Source organism: Octopus bimaculoides, chromosome 7 (genome assembly GCF_046866305.1).
Source record: "Octopus bimaculoides isolate indiv1 chromosome 7, ASM4686630v1, whole genome shotgun sequence".
NCBI lineage: Eukaryota > Metazoa > Mollusca > Cephalopoda > Octopoda > Octopodidae > Octopus > Octopus bimaculoides.
Window position 1 is genome coordinate 2,654,651 of NC_142934.1, and position 17,703 is coordinate 2,672,353.

Consider the following 17,703-nt stretch of genomic DNA (forward strand, 5'->3'; position numbering starts at 1 on the left):
ACATAAATTCGACGACTGGCACCCATGCCAACGTCGTCTCCTTCATTGGACACGAAACTCGGCTTGCGAAGAGTTATTGGGGCAAGTGAAAGCGAAATCGTGATGGCACCTGTGCCCAGCATCGCCTTTCTGGCACTTGTACCCGTGACATGTGTAAGGATTTTCGAGCGAGATCGTTGCCAGTGCCCCTGGACTGGCTCTTGTGCGGGTGGCACATAAAATACACCATTTTGAGCGTGGCCGTTGCCAGTACCGCCTGACTGGCCTTCGTGCAGGTGACACGTAAAAGCACCTACTACACTCTCGGAGTGGTTGGCGTTAGGAAAGGCATCCAGCTGTAGAAACTCTGCCAAATCAGATTGGAGCCTGGTGTAGCCATCTGGTTTCACCAGTCCTTAGTGAAATCGTCCAACTCATGTTAGCATGGAAAGCGGACGTTAAATGATGATGATGATGATGATATACATATATACATGCATACATACATATATATACATGCATATATATACATATATACATGCACACATACATATATACATATATACAATCATATATACATATATACATGCATACATATATATATATAAAACTTACTTGGGAAAGAATGTGTGACGTTTGATCATATAATAATATAAATAATATATAAACATATGCATATATCCATATATATATATATATATATATATATATATATATATATATATATATGTATATATATTATTTATATATATATATATATATATATATATATATATATATATATAAATATATCTGTAAAAATATGTGACACTTATTCGGTAGCCATAACGTCTTTCTTTCTTTTTTGTCCTTTCTATCAATATATATATATATTGCGCTGGTATGGACATGTGGTGAGAATGGATGAGGATAGCTGCGTGAAAAAGTGCCACACCCTAACAGTTGAGGGAACCCGTGGAAGAGGTAGGCCCAGGAAGACCTGGGCTGAGGTGGTGAGGCAAGACCTTCGAACATTGGGCCTCACCGAGGCGATGACTACTGACCGAGACCTTTGGAAATGTGCTGTGTGTGAGAAGACCCGGCAAGCCAAGTAAGATCGTTGCCAGTGCCCCTGGACTGGCTCTTGTGCGGGTGGCACATAAGATGCACCATTTTGAGCATGGCCGTTGCCAGTACCGCCTGACTGGCCTCCGTAGGATTTTCGAGCGAGATCGTTGCCAGTGCCCCTGGACTGGCTTGTGCGGGTGGCACATAAAAGACACCATTTCGAGCGTGGCTGTTGCCAGTATCGCCTGACTGGCCTTCGTGCAGGTGACACGTAAAAGCACCTACTACACTCTCTGAGTGGTTGGTGTTAGGAAGGGCATCCAGCTGTAGAAACTCTGCCAAATTTAGATTGGAGCCTGGTGTTGCCATCCAGTTTCACCAGTCTTCAGTCAAGTCGTCCAACCCATGCTAGCATGGAAAGTGGACGTTAAACGATGATGATGATGATGATGATATATATATATGATGACTGCTTCATCTTGACAGACGATAGCCTTCCCTTCAGCACACAAACCACAACCCCATCACACAGCACAATCTATCCATTGATGAGCCCTTACATGACTTTTAAGACCAACTGCTGACTGACAGAGTTTAAAACATAAGTGACAGATATCATCCAAGTTTCTTTTACATTTTTGCTCTTTGGACTCTGATTCTGAAGGAATGGCTTTTGTGAACTAGCATATGTCTTTTAAGTCCAGATATTGTCTTACAAGTTTTTTGACATATGACACAAGTCATGAGAGGTGGTAGGTGTCCAAGATTATTACCTATCTGGGCATTATGACTTTCATGTGACTTCATATGATTCACGTATCCTGCTTTTGACAACAGAACATGGTTACATATATTACATGTCCAATGTTCACTGTTGGGGTAGTTACTCTCAGAACCCTAGGTCTGTGAGTATCACATAAGGCTAAGAGATGGGAGTGATGACCTCCCTTGTATATGGGCACAAACTGTGTGTCGGTAACCAACTGGAAAAGATGTTTTCCTGGGGCTAAACAACACTAACAGCGTCCTCGTATAGGAGTGCCACATTATGTTGGCAAATAAACTTTACTATTTGGTAGTGTTACTGTATGTCACTTGCTCAGAGATTTAAAACAAGCTCTGTCTTAAATCTCTTGGTACCAAGGTACATCCCATCAATAATACTCCCTCTACCAATTGAGGGGGTTTTGTCTTGCAAGGTACTTGGGGACCCTGTCAGTGCTGGTGTCTGGTGCCATGTCAAAAGCACAAGCACTCAGTACACTGTAAAGTGGTTGGCATAAGGAATGACATCCAGCTGTAGAAACCATGCCAAAGAGAGAATGGAAACTAGTGCAGCTTCCAGAATTGCCAGCCCCTGTGAAACCATGTGCAGCCCACACCAGCTTGGAAAATGGATATTAAATGACAATGATGATTACACATAGATGATGATGATGATATATCTATATAATCATTACTTTACACTGAGGTGGTTTCAACTTTTTGGTGAAGTCATAGGGACACATTATTGTGATAGTCGTCCTATCTTGGGCATTTTTAGACCTGGCAGATGTGTTACTTTGTCAAACAATAACACTGCTCATAGTCTGAGCCATCATGTTGTCAAACAGTAACTCTATGTGGTAAATATGCAGAGCTATTTTTACTTAATAAATGGTGGGGGTAGGATGATATTCCAGAGGTTAGAGTCAGAATCTTCGTAAAGCTAAGTCACACATGATCAAGAAGATAACTGTGATCTTTCCCTTTTCAGAAAAAAAAAAAAATTTAAATACCAAGAACTACATTTTGTCCCTCTATTTTTAGGATGGTATAGTGTAAGCTGAGGAAAGGACATATAGCTAATGCTATCCAAGATACACTACACTCAAAAAGAAATGGCAAGATGGTCACAACCAGAGTGCTTTTGACCCTAAGTTTATTCTTTCAAAACTAATTTGTAATTCAGTAATATGGTTTGTTGAGGAGTGTGCAAATTAACAGGTAGTTAATCCAAAGCCAACCACTTTTAATGTTTATGTATTTGTTTTGCAAGATTCTTGATGTGAAATTGGGTGTTGAAACTGATATTGTTAGATTTTAGGACAGTCATTTTTTTTTTTCTCTGAAATCTTTCATCACACATAATTGTGTCCCCTTCAGCAACTCCCCATCCCACGTGTCTCTTGTCCTATTTTATCCATTCTCTGATCAATTCCTTTTCAGCTGTAATCTACTATTAAAGGGACTCCAATTTTATTTCAATGTATTTTAAAAAGCGTATGATGTAATTTAGAGCAGATTTGGTAGCTATTCCTAGCAGATCAAGTCATCACATATAGGTTACGTCGGTAGCTTACCATTGAAATGTATGCACTAGCGTGGCTAGTAGATGGGGGGTGGGAGATTGGGCGCTAATGGGCGGCACTTTTAAAGGAGCACCACTTTTGAGTCTGCTGTAGGCAATATGTGTTTTTTGTGGGGTGGAGGGGGGGCTGAAAACGGAAGGGCCACCCTGGGTTGCACACATTCTAGCTTCACTAATGCATGTATGTATGTATTGTTTAACCCGAGGGCAATCGTAACTAAGCAAACCCATGATCAACGAGATTCCAACCGTGACTATCCCGTCTTTTTTAATATTTCGGATTACATTATACAATGTGGCTTTTTCTAATGGCTGAGTGTGATTTGAGGGAGATTTGGCAGCTATTTCTAACAGATCGAACAAGAACAAGGAGGGTCCCATAGAATGACAGTGTTGTGTGTTCCTACTGGGAATTGAACGTGAATATAAAACTGTTGCTCAAAACAAACTGTTGTACCACACACACACCCACATTGACATATATGGTTTGAATGATTCACTCACGTTTGGCTCGCTTTGCTTCGTCTTCTCTCTCTCATTAAAAGTGCCAATAATTTTGTCGCAGAATCGCTCGATCGAATTTAATTCGTCTCCGACGAAATATTCTTCGTTCTTAAAATGTGTGTGTGTGTGTGTTCAAGAAGGCGATGATGTAATACAGTAGCGACTTCCTTGAGGAAGGCATGAACATCTCAACATTCCATATTCCTTTCTCTCACACAAAGCAAACAAATTTAACTGGAGTCGATCCTTTGCTGCGCCCAGATATCAGCAGCAGCAATCATCATCATCATTTACATCTTAATCAATTACAACCAAGATGCGGCCCTTCGGCCAGCTAGAAATAGTGACTAAAACGTGCACAAATCATTGTCTTTGTTACAATATAGGCAATATTGGATTATGTAATCTTAAATGCACTATTTGAATAAAAGGTGGGATGGTCATGGCCGGAACATCTTTAATCATTGGTTTGTTCGATCATTGCTGACCTGGGGTTAAATAACAATATTAAAAAAAAGAAAATCTAAAAACAAAGAGAAGGGGAGAAGAGGAATAAAGAGAAAGAATCAACAAAGAGAGAGCACGGAGAGAGAGAGAGAGAGAGAAGGAGAGAGAGAGAGAAGGAGAGAGAGAGAGAAGGAGAGAGAGAAGGAAGTAAAGAAAAAAAGCAGCAAAGAGAAAGAGAAAGGGAGTGATAAAAGGAAACAAGTAACAAGGGGAGGGAGAGGGAATAGAGAGAGAAATAAGGTAAAAGAGAGAGAGAGAGAGGATGTGAGAGGTAAGAAACAATAGAAGATTTACAGAAGAGTAAAGGGTTTTGGGTCGCAGATGGTGTGTTTAAGTTATGAAAGAAATAAAGGTGGGAAAAAATGAGATTCCTACCTGAAACACAAACAGCGGGTTCTGAGTGTCGTCTGCTGGCTTCAGATTGCATAGAAATAAACTGGTCGTTTGATGAAGTTGACTGAGAGGTCAATTGGCCACAGCCACTCGTCCATTTCTTTCATTCAATAACCAAACATCCATCTTCATCTCACTTCTTCTGCCATAAAACATCCAAACTGCTGCTGAAGCAACGACTACAACCAAACCTCAATCTCACTACACCAGCTTTTCTCCCACCTCTCGCTCTCACTCTCACTCATTACTCTTTCCTCAATGCCTGTTCTCCGCCCCCCCCCACCCACCCACTTATAAATGCAGTCTCGCTCTTTCACTCTATTTCGATTCCTGCTTTCTTTCCCTCTCTCCCTTCCTCTTTTTACCATATTTCTCTCTCTCTCTCTTGTTATCACTTGCTTCCCCAACTTTCTCCGTTCTTCACCACCCTCTTTCTTCCTCTCGTTCCAATTCCATCCCTCTAATTCTTTATCTGCCTATCTATCTCTCTCTCTACACACACACACATATATTGAGGGTGTCCACAAAGTCTGGGTACATGGGGATTAACACGTACTTAAAGAAATTATTTCTTATATTTAATTGTTTATGTTATGATTTTATTTACTCCACGTACCCAGACTTTGTAGACACCCTGTACATATATATATATATATATATATATATATATATATATATATATATATATACTGTTGTGTCTGTTATACTTGGGAGTATATTATTGTTTGCTTTTGCTTTGGTAAAAACAATTTTACATCAAAATAAAGTGGCAGAGTACAAATTTATTATTCTTTAACAAGAATAGTATTTAGAATGACTTCGAAGTTTCGGTCAGCTAAGCCATCATCGGAATGTTAAAGAATAATAAATTTGTACTCTGCCACTTTATTTTGATGTAAAATTGTTTTTACCAAAGCAAAAGCAAACAATAATATACTCCCAAGTATAACAGACACAACAGTATATATATATATATATATATATATATATATATATATATATATATATATATATATATATACACACATATGCATGCACACACACATACATATATATATATATATATATATATATATATATATATATATATATATATATATATATATATATATATATATATGTATATATATATATATATATATATATATATATATATATATATATATATATATATATATACACACATATGCATGCACACACACATACACACCTCCACCATCATCACCACGACGACATACACGTACCGACAGACATACATACAAATGTGTGCGTGTGTGTTCGTATGTATGTATGTAAATACATTTTCTCCTAATTCTTCACGATTCCGTTCGTGTAAATATCACATCAGGAATCTTGCAAAACAAATTCATAAATGTATATATATATATATATATATATATATATATATATATATATATATATATATATATATATATATATATATATATATATATATATATATATATATATATATATATAATACAAAGAATATATATGCATGTATACACACATATATGTACATACTTATATCTACATGTATATATAGAAATTTGAAGATAAGCAACAAAAATTCAATAGGTTATAGCAGTACGTACGTTTCGTACAAGCTCCATTTATTCATGTGGTGAGAACACCACAGAATGTATAATGAAAATGTACTCCTCAGCTGCATAATGGAATTTCATTTTATAAAGTCATTTTGAGGATGTTTGCAAAAAACAAGAGTAAGAGAAGAAAACATATCATCTCGACTATGCTGTTGTTCCACAGACAAGTGAATCAAACAAGAATTTAAAATCTATATAGACATGGGCCCGGGAACAGGGGGTGCAGGTGGTGCAAGTGCACCCCCTAGAATTTTTGCGGAGTGCAGAACCAAAATTTGCAGCCCTACTTATTTTACTCAGGTTTACAAAACCGTGAATAAAATAGTGATGTGTAAAAAGTACCTTAAAGTTAGGTTCCTTCTCAAAGAACAAATCACAAAAATTAATAACAGAAAAAAAAAAACAAGACCAAATTTGTAAAAAATTTTGGACCTGGGTTTGCGCCCCCTAAGCAAATTTCGTTCCTGAGCCACTGTATATAGATGCATATCAGGGTACAGGACGTTATATATATATATATAATTATTAATATCAGGGTAATAAAAAGTTTCAGAAATTTTTACTACCAGTGGCCTAGCGTGTCAAAAGATTTGTCAATAGAGTATATATTATTCATATAAATACAGTGTACATTTAAACACATAAGAGGTATCCGTCATAGGATTCCTTGCACGCTAGAAGGAACCTATAACGGATACTTCTTGTGTGTTTAAATGTACACTGTATATATATATGTATTTATTTATTTATTTATGTGTTTCAGCCAAGTGGCTGCGGTCATGCTGGTGCAATATACATTTCTGGACGGTCTGGGGGGGAGGGGGCTAAATAAACACCTACACTATAATTCTTAGGGAGAATGGACTAAGCGAAGCAGGAGCACACACGAGGACGGAAAGTGTCGCTAAAGAGGTCACAGATGTGTGGCGAAAGATTTCCGGACAATCGACATGAGTTACAATAAGAACGGAAATAAACGAGTGAAGAACGAATATATAGTGCGTGTGTTTATTTAAACAAAAAAATGACCGTACCGAGATACAACAGTATCTGTTTCAACACAGGGTTTCACAACAGGAGTCTTGCAACACTCTATTGACAGATACACAAGTGCTTCTTTTCCCTGACTTATGGACTCGTAGACGACTCACGTACGTAAATATACGTACGTATATGTTGTGGTATTTCGGGACGGTCATTCTTTTTTCTTTTTTTTTGGGGGGGGGGCAATAGGTGTAGGAGTGGCTGTGTGGGAAGTAGCTTGCTTATGAACCACAAGGTTCCGGGTTCAGTCCCACTACATAGCACCTTGGGCAAGTGTCTTCTACTATAGCCTCGGGCCGACCAAAACATTGTGAGTGGATTTCTAGACGGAAACTGAAAGAAGTCCGTCGTATATATATATATATATATCATCATCGTCATCGTTTAAAGTCCGCTTTCCATGCTAGCATGGGTTGGACGATTTGACTGAGGACTGGTGAAACCAGACGGCTACACCAGGCTCCAATCTGATTTGGCAGAGTTTCTATAGCTGGATGCCTTTCCTAACGCCAACCACTCCGAGAGTGTAGTAGGTGCTTTTACGTGGCACCGGCACGAAGGCCAGTCATGCGGTACTAGCAACGGCCACGCTCAAAATGGTGTATTTTACGTGCCACCTGCACAGGAGCCACTTCGGTGGCACTGGCAACGATCTCGCTCGAATGTCTTTACACGTGCCATCTTCCACAAGTGCCAGGAAGGTGATGCCGGGCACAGGTGCCATTGACGGTTTCGCTTTCGCTTGCCCCAATAACTCTTCGCAAGCCGAGTTTCGTTTCCAATGAAGAAGACGACGTTGGCATGGGTGCCAGTCGTCGAATTTAATTCGATTTCGATTTCACGGCTTGCCGGGTCTTCTCACGCACACCATATTTCCAAAGGGAATATATATATATATATATATATGTATATATATATATATATATATATATATATATATATATATATATATATGTGTGTGTGTGTGTATATATATATATATATATGTGTGTGTGTGTGTGTGTGTGTGTGTGTGTGTGTGTGTGTGTGTGTGTGTGTGTGTGTGTGTGTGTGTCTGTATATATATAGGAAAATGAAAAAAAGCCAGAATGCTGAACTGGAAGCATAATTTGATAAAGATTTTTTCTAACCGGTTTTCATTGCGAAGAAGCAAATTTTATATATTATTTTCTTCATTTTGTACTTCTTTGTAAAAAAACATTTTCATTCTCCTTCTTCTTGATAATTTGCTTCTTCGCAATGAAAACCGGTTAGAAAAAATCTTTATTAAATTATGCTTCCAGTTCAGCATTCTGGCTTTTTTTCATTTTCCTATTATTTCTCCACGTGCGGTTAACACAACCCCACTATTTACTGACTTGTATATATATATATATTACATACGTATGTGTGTATATGTTTGTGTGTCTATGTTTGCCCCCCCCCCCCAGATCGCTTGACAACCGATGCTGGTGTGTTTACATCTCCGTAACTTAGTGGTTCGGCAAAAGATACCGATAGAATAAGTAGTAGGCTTACAAAGAATAAGTCCTGGGGTCGATTTGCTCGACTCAAGGCGGTGCTCCAGCCTGACCAAAGTCAAATGACTGAAACAAGTAAAAGAGTAAATAAGCACACGCACTATACTTTCGTTCTTCACTCGTTTATTTCCGTTCTTATTCTAACTCACGTCATTGTCCAGAATTCTTTCGCCACACATCTGTGACCTCTTCAGTGACACTTTTCGTCCTCGTGTGTACACTTGCTCCGCAAAGTCTATTCTGTTTTATGATATGTATCCTTATATGTAACACAAATTCATAAACGTATGTTTCAGTCATTAGACCGTGGCCTATGCTGGGGCACCATCTTGAAGAATCTTTAGACAAATGAATCAACCCTAGTACTAATTCTATCTGTTTATTTTGCCGAGCCGCTAAGTTACGATAATATAAACACACCAACACTGGTTGTCAAGCGGTGATGGAAGACAAACGCAGATACCCGCACGCAGGGCCGGATTAAGCACTTAAAAGACTTCGGTGTCTCCATAAACATTATGTAATCCAAAATATAAGCAATAACAAACCATAAAATGAATTTTTATTTTTCAAAACGAAGCAAAACAGTAAGAGGGAAAATAATGTTTATTTCTGTACACTTTTAGTGAAGTGCAGTACGATCGAAAGTGACCCGATCCTTTGTACCCATAGTTCAACATGGCTTTACAAGCTAGGGCAGTAACATCAAGGTCCTTGGCACATACGTGACACGTAGGATTTTCCTTTTCCAAATTAGATAACCTGACAAGGCTTACAAGCTTCTTATGCTCAAATTGGAGTTTTCTTCTTAGGTCTGTTGCCAGCTGAGACTGATGAACTCAACCTACCCATCTGGTCACACAGTCGTACAAGTAACTAGTACGCCTACAAGCTTTTTGTTCGGAAACAGCATTGTAGGAGAAACTTTATCAAATGACATGCGGTCTAGCAAACAGGACAACTGCATTAACTAAAAATGAAATTACAGTCATATCTTTGTAACAAACATTATCAGCGCAAGAAAAATAAAATCACTAGAAACCTATATTGCTTTCAAATTTAAGCACAAGATCAACAATTTCTGGGGAGAATGAAGTCGATTACATCGACCCTAGTGCTCAACTTGTACTTATTTTAACGACCTCGAAAGGATGAAAGGCAAAATCAATCCCAGCGAAATTTGAACTCAGAACGTAGAGACGAACGAAATGTCGCTAAGCATTTCGCCCAGCTTACTAAGGATTCTATCAGGGGTTATGAACTTGACTGCCACCAGAACCTGCTTCTTGGCAATGTGTAGCGGAAAGGAGTGATATGTGTACTGAGAATTTTACTAATTCAAAACTATGTAGCATTTTAAATTACTGTTTTAGTCGTAGGACTGGAAACTATTTTTCCGTATGTGTTTTTAGAGACTTCACCAACAGGTTTCAAATGGGAAGATGAACGAATTTTCTTTTCTATTCGCTTAAACTACCAGAAAATTTTATAGCAACCAAATCTCCCTCGTATCACAAACTACCAGAGAGGTCACACTGGTTAATCTGCCTCTAGATGCACTGTTTGAAAAAGTCGAACTGGTCAGACGAATTGCTAATCGCACAAATCCATTGTCCCGTAAAAGTGACAGAGTTAAGTCCCCTGACAACCTTCCCACTCCTCGCTTTTCCCACAATTTTACAATCAAATCTCAGATCGAATTATTTACAAATTACTGTTTATTTTCTCTCTTCGAAATTGTCTTCTTTTGTTTCAGGGTTGATTAGTTAAAGACATTTCCCATACTCCACTTTGTTACGTAAGTATTATTTATCTATTGTGATATTTAATAAGCATGAAATCTATTTCTTTGTCAGGACTAACAAAAGACAGAAACGAGTGGAAGAGGGAAAGGAATATATTTTACCAATTTAACATTGTGGTTGTGTTTCAAACAAACAAGTCTATCCAAACTAACGTGATGGAAATGTCTTATTCTTATGTGCGTTAAATTGCCACCCAAACAAGGAATTGCTCCGTTAAACAGTAACTCGGCCTGCTAGAAATAACAGTCAGATTTTCTTTAAAAAAAAATTATGCTACTGTCTTTTAAAAATATAGAAAAAAATTGGTTCTAGACACAAAAATGAAAATAGTCAGGGCTGGAACGCCTTTAATCGTCTAAAAGTTACGTTGGAATGAAACAACACCCCTAAGATTACAGGGATATTAAAAATGATGTTAATTTTTGCCCACACGTTGGTAATTTATTGTTTGCATAAATTCCTACATTTTCCCAGTTTTCTAAAAGATAGAGCTAAAGAAAAATATAAACACTAAGAATTACTAAAATTATGATACTCTTAATATTAATTAATGTACCTAAATAATATATTTGTAGCACTGTCGCACTACTTGAAAGTTTTCAACAGGGAGGGGCGTGGAAAAAACGTCGAAAAGTCGGTTTGTATTCCATATTCTATAAACTGACTTCTTATGAAGGTCTGATTTTGGCCTGGAATTTACAGAAATTTCGATATCTACTTGGTAATTGACTACTACTAATACTATTATAACACCAACGAAGGAAAAAGCTTTTGTGTGGTCACTCTGGTTTGCTAGAAATGACAACTACTGTCCTTTAAATCGTGTGCTGTTGCTTTTAACAAAGGACACATTAGACAATGTAAACATAAGCAGATAGAGTAGGAATAGTCACGGCTGGAATGCTTTAAATCATAGGTTTGCTTAAGCAGAAATTACCTGGGACGAAACAATAAATACTACTACCAGCTAGCGAGCGTATACACAATTGCTCGACCTGCTAGAAGCAACAGCTAAGTCTCAACACATAGCCTTTAAAAAAAGGACAAGGTAGTCATAGATATAAAAGAATGAATTGTCACCGCTGGAATATTTTTAACCAGTGGTTTGTATAATGAGGATTAGCCTGGATCTAAACAACATCAATTATTGCCATCAGAAAATAAGAACGAGACTATAGTGCTTGTGCAGTTTTAAAATTGAAAATTAATAAACTTAATCTTTTTGACTGTCTTCCAAGACGATTTTTGCTGAAAGGTGTTCCATATGTAACAATCCAATCTCATCTTTTCAGACGTAGTATATCTACGACTGCAATATTTGATGTGTTCTTACCTGTTTATTCCCAAGTCGATCGTGTTTCACAAGATCTACGATCAAATGATGTTCAACAGTGACCACCGCTTCTCTTATTCAGACATAATGTAGCTGTAACTATTATTTAATGTGCCCTTCCTTTTTAAGACTATAGGATAAGATTTGGGTATTTATAGTTGAGTCCATTCTATTGAAAGCATTTAGACCGAGTATCTGGGATACTCCTTTTCTCTTAATCTTAGAGGCCCTACAAAAAGACAAAAATCTCATAGATGATGCTCTTCTGACAAAATTAGGAAAATTACTTTTTTAATTATTCAATCGATTTTCAAGGGAAAGAGGTGTGAAAGTATGACATTCTTATATTTTAGTAGATTCCCATTTGTAAAAGTTTGGAGAGGGAGGACATTTCCAAAGATTGAAAGTGAAATATAAAAATGTCACCATTTTCATACAAGTTGTTTAGTCTTTGGTTAATGGTGATTAAGCTGATCTTTGATCACAGACATTCTAGCAGTTACCATCCTATCTTTTTTGAGGTTGCATAATGTACCTTTTATTTTTTAAGATGCTTCAGTGTGATTTGAAGAAGATTTGGCCATATTTCTAACAAGTCAAAATGACCTTGATGCTACCTCAATATTGTTATGCTGAAGACAAAGTAAATAGCAACAAAATACCAGGGGCAGTTTAATCAACTGCCCTTAATGACCCTTAAACTGTCAATTTGTGTCAGATATCTTTATTGTTTTGGAATTCAGTCAACCTAGTGTGAGACTTAGATATTTGTCAACTGACAAAGAAATGGACAGAAGAATTACCTTTGTAGCAGCCATTGAGGAGTGGACACCAGCTGTACAGACTTCAGTTATACACTGATCTTGTAAGTATAAACACTACAGCTACACACCAACTGTACACATGGCAGCTCTACAGCTTACTCCCTTCGCACACATACATTCACTTTCTTCTCATAGCTTCAACATCTCCTCCCAAATGTTTATATCCGCTGCAAACAGAACAACCATTCTGTATAAAATAGACATTCCACTTGCAGAGGAACAAGTGTCACATTCTGACCAAAGTAACCATGTTTGCTTCCACCATGACCACCACCTGAATCTACAGGAATAGACTTTATGATAGACAAAGTGCAACATGTCCAGACTGAAGTATTTTACGAAATATGATAAACCAGGTCTTGTTTCTGTCTCTCTAAACATTACTACTACATGCCTGTACCTGTGTATAGTTCTTCTCTTTGCATATTTTCTGTCTGTCTTGCTCTTTCAAAGTCTCTTTTCAAATCTTTCCATAATCTTTGTCTCACCTTTAAACTGTCTTTCATCTCTTATACATTTTTTTCTCTTTTGTTTCAGACTCAGCTACCTTTAAGACTGAAATTTCATACCAAGAACACAGCAACAACTTGACAGGTTCAAGACATGAGACTCTGTGAAACAATCTTTATTATCAAAAGTATTTCAGTTTACACCTGCAAGAATTTGCCATTGTCAAGATATTTGGCTTCTCTGTAATTTTCTGTAATAGTTTCTCTTGAAACATGTAGCACAAAACTTTGGCTGACTTATACATGTCTTTTATAGATCTGAATATATCTAGAGAATTTGAACTACTTCATGAATTCTTATTTAACTCTAGAGAAAAATTCCATCTAAAGAAAGTGTCTTTAGATTGAGAGTTCTGCAGACTTAAAAAAAAAAAATAGTTTAATTTAAAGAATATTGAGGACTTTTATTGAAAAGTTTTGTCGTCAAAAGACTCCAAGAATTTTCAACATTTTTTTGTATTATTTGAACAAAGGAAAGGAATTATGGAAGAAAAGCAGTTTGAGAATGAAGTTGATGATGAAACAATAGAAAAGGTTGAGGATTCCTATAAAGAGACAAAGGTAGGTGCAGCTAAGAAATCCCATCCCTGTGACATTTGTGGGAAATCCTTCACAAGAAATAGTTATTTGACTCAGCATAAATTAAATCACACAACCTCTAAACTCTTTCCCTGTGAAATTTGTGGTAAAAAGTTATCTTCAAGTAGTTCTCTGTATTTCCACAAACGTATCCACACTGGAGAGAAACCTTACCACTGTGATATTTGTGGTAAATTTTTCTCTCGAATTAACAGTTTAACTCTTCACAAACGGATTCATTCAGGTGAGACCCCGTATCATTGTGATATCTGTGGGAAAATTTTGTCTTGCAGCAGCCAATTAGTTTCACACAGAAGAACTCATACTGGAGAGCAACCATATAAGTGTGATATTTGTGATAAAAACTTCTCACATTTTAGTTACTTATCTAAACACAAGCTCATCCACACAAGAGAGAAATTATTCCAGTGTGATATCTGTGGGAAAGGCTTCACTTTTAAAGTTCAACTATCAACTCACATATGGATTCACACAGGAGAGAAACCATATCCATGTGATATTTGTGGTAAAACATTTTCACTGAAAGGTGAGTTATCTCGACATCAACGTGTTCATACTGGAGATAAGCCATTCCAGTGTGACATTTGTGGAAGGACGTTTGCACAAAAAAGCCATGTCATTCAACATAAACTAATTCACACAGGTTCAAAACCTTTTCATTGTGAAATCTGTGGAAAGAAATTCACTGCCAACAGTTCCCTGTCTTGTCATATACGTATCCACACTGGAGAGAAACCTTACCACTGCGATATCTGTGATAAAACATTTACATGCAAGAGTCAGTTGTCTCGTCATGAGCGAATTCATACTGGAGAGAAACCATATAATTGCGATATTTGTAATAAGACATTTGCATGTAGAAGCCAACTATCTTGTCATAAACGTCTTCATACTGGAGAGAAACCGTACCATTGTGATATTTGTGGTAAAACATTTACTTGTATGAATCAATTATCTTGTCACAAACGTGTTCACACTGGAGAAAAACCATACCACTGTGATATTTGTGATAAATCATTCTCTCTGAGTGGGAACTTGGCAAGTCACAAACGTATTCACAAAGGGGAGTGTCCATATCGTTGTGAAACCTGTGGTAAAACATTCTCTCGCAGCAGTCACTTATCCAATCACAATATTATTCACACAGGTGAGAAACCATATGACTGTGATATCTGTGGTAAGAAATTCCCTCGTGTTAGTTCTTTAACTGCTCACAAACGCGTTCACACAGGAGAAAAGCCTTACCATTGTGACGTTTGTGGTAAAGACTTCACTTGGAAAGGCCAGTTTTCTAATCATGTACAGACACATTCTGGAGACAAATTGTAGCATTGTTTTGAGAGAAAACTGTCTTCCAATATATTTCTCATCATAGACAGATACACCTGGAAAGTAATCCATAGAATGGTGAAATTCTATTAAAAAAAAAAAATTCCAATGAGAGATTCTTGTGGCTCACTTCACCATAGCAGAGATATTCAAGTGACAATGAAATTATGAGAGAGAGACATCATATTGTGACAGGATTAAGTTACAATGAGATTCTTGTGAAAGACACATCAAATTAAATTCAGAAGAAAACTTGTGAAATAGACGTAAACACTACAAAACTTCTACTGCAACTATTTTGAGTATTTTCTATTTATGATTAGTGTATTTGTGCTGTCAATGATGACAGCAAATATAACTATCTTATGTAAATGTATTGAAAATGATAATAAAATTAAGTTAAAATACAAAAATAAAACTTAATTTTTAAATACTCATACCAGCTTCGAAAACATCTAAAAAAATCTTCAAAATGCAGTTTGAGTTTGTGCCGAGATGTGAGAGTACAGATGCTGTATTTTCAATGAGACAGTTACAAGAATATTTCTTGGTAAAGAACATGCTGTTCTTTTTTTTCTGATATAGGTCTTTGACTGAGTTTTGGGGTACTAAGTATATTTGATGCAGATGATACTAAGACTTGTAGAGTTTATGAAGCTATGTAGGAAGGTGCTGTCAGCAAAAGTCGGGTTCTCAGCATGTTCTGTGCGAAGTTTAGTGTAAAGGCAAGTATTCATCAGAGTTCTCTTAGCTGCATTTTAATCTTATAGTTCTTGAGTTCTGCACTAATTGACATTGAGTATTTATGTATGCTAATGATTCTAATTCTCCTGGGAAAATCTGTCAAGCAGAATTCCAAAGCTGGAAGCATTGTCTACAGTCTTAAAGCCTGAAGGTCAACATTGCTGAAATCAAAATGCTAGTTAGTGAGAAAAAGAGAGCATGGCATAGTCCTGGGGTTTCATACAAGAATGAAGAAAGCTAGAATTCAATAGTCAGTGCAAGGAACTGAACTATGGTAAATCTTGGGCAGGTTGACTGAGAATCAGAACTCAAAATATGGTAGACTTATCCTAGGGATATTATAGTATGGTTAAGAAGTTCACTTCACAATGACATAATCCTGGGGGTTGATCCCACTGCATGGCAACTTGGATAGGTGTCTACAATAGCCTAAGGCCAACCCATGCCTTTTGTGTATGTGTAGGGGTGGATACAGGAAGAGGCTCATCATCTGTGCTTGTTTATACTCTTGTCTTCATATGGATGGTGGTAAATGAGCATCATCATGCAAATGATATTACTTTTCAGTCTTACACAAAAAATACTTGGCCTTGGGGGAAATATTACAAGTGAAAGTTGTCAACAGGAAGGACATCTGGCAGTAGAATATCTTCTATAACATTCTGTCTGACCCATGTAAGCATGGAAAAGTGAACATTGAACTATGATGATATGTATGTGTGTAAATATATTGAATCTCTCATCACCTTATACAAACGCACTTCCCTCAATACTACTCTCCTGTCGAGGGGTCTTGTCTTGCAAGTTAGTTGCTGACCTTGCTGGTGCCATGTAAAAAGCTTCCAGTCCACACTCTGTGAAGTGGTTGGCTACAAGAAGGGCATCCAGCTGTAGAAACTAGGCCAAAGCAGGCAGTAAACTTTGGCACAGTCCTCTGGCTTGCCAGCTCCTGTCAAACCATCCAGCCCATTTCAGCATGGAAAACAGACATTAAATGGTAATGATGATGATGTGTGTGTGTCTGTATCCTTGTGTAGGCACATTGAAAAGATCTGGTGAGATTGTTGAAATGCTAAACTGGAGGCATGTAGATGTATACTATATGCCAGAGGTAAGACGGAAAGGAGCCTCAGGCAAACTCCTCACCAACTAAGAGCATACACATAAAATCTGGGAAGGCAATACTGACAGCATTCTTTTAGTTGTGAAATGGGTGGATAAAGTGATCAAGGCAGTCAGTCTGTATTATAGGTTCTTGTACTTAGACAAGTCTTGGTAAATACAACTATTCCCTCTGCCTATACTCGTCAAACAGAACTGCCAGATTAACAAAAGGATCAATTATATGTTGCCCTTTTGCAGACTATCTCAACAATAAATGACATTAATCTTATCTTCTTGACTGGCCACTTCAGTGGCCATATGGGGAGTATCTTGCTGGCTTCCATGGTGTACAAGGAGGTGAAGGATTTAGAGTTTTGTGATGCAAATGACCTAATGATTTGCAACATTAACTTCAGGAAACCAGCCAGTCACCTGATCACCTATCAATGTGGTGGATACACAAACCAGATTGACTATGTTCTCACCAGAAAGTGAGATAGATGG

General features: G+C 37.3%; 2 protein-coding genes across 4 annotated transcripts in view; one reads left to right on the forward strand and one right to left on the reverse strand.

Annotated features, from left to right (window-relative positions):
- Positions 1 to 5,044, reverse strand: part of LOC106872249 (uncharacterized) — a 37,590-nt gene extending 32,546 nt beyond the window's left edge. Inside the window, exon 1 of the mRNA XM_089354585.1 lies at positions 4,763 to 5,044. Within this exon, the coding sequence (XP_089210711.1) occupies positions 4,763 to 4,814 (52 nt within the window). The 5' untranslated portion in view covers positions 4,815 to 5,044. The remainder of the gene's footprint in view (positions 1 to 4,762) is intronic.
- A 4,818-nt stretch (positions 5,045 to 9,862) lies between these two features.
- Positions 9,863 to 15,769, forward strand: LOC106872248 (uncharacterized). Of its 3 annotated transcripts, none has more exons than XM_014919166.3 (3): positions 9,988 to 10,749; positions 12,640 to 12,954; positions 13,451 to 15,769. In XM_014919166.3, exon 3 carries the CDS (start codon positions 13,906 to 13,908, stop codon positions 15,349 to 15,351), a length of 1,446 nt encoding a protein of 481 aa, XP_014774652.1. In that variant the 5' UTR covers positions 9,988 to 10,749; positions 12,640 to 12,954; positions 13,451 to 13,905; the 3' UTR covers positions 15,352 to 15,769. The 3 variants fall into 3 exon arrangements, with proteins under 3 accessions (XP_014774653.1, XP_014774652.1, XP_014774654.1); XM_014919168.3 differs by having other exon boundaries at positions 10,586 to 10,749; positions 12,833 to 12,954; XM_014919167.3 differs by lacking the exon at positions 12,640 to 12,954 and having other exon boundaries at positions 9,863 to 10,749.
- Positions 15,770 to 17,703: the final 1,934 nt, after the last annotated feature.

Bases quoted from the DNA above. Each gene is read 5' to 3' on its own strand.
- LOC106872248 (XM_014919167.3), top strand. From the start codon at position 13,906: ATGGAAGAAAAGCAGTTTGAGAATGAAGTTGATGATGAAACAATAGAA.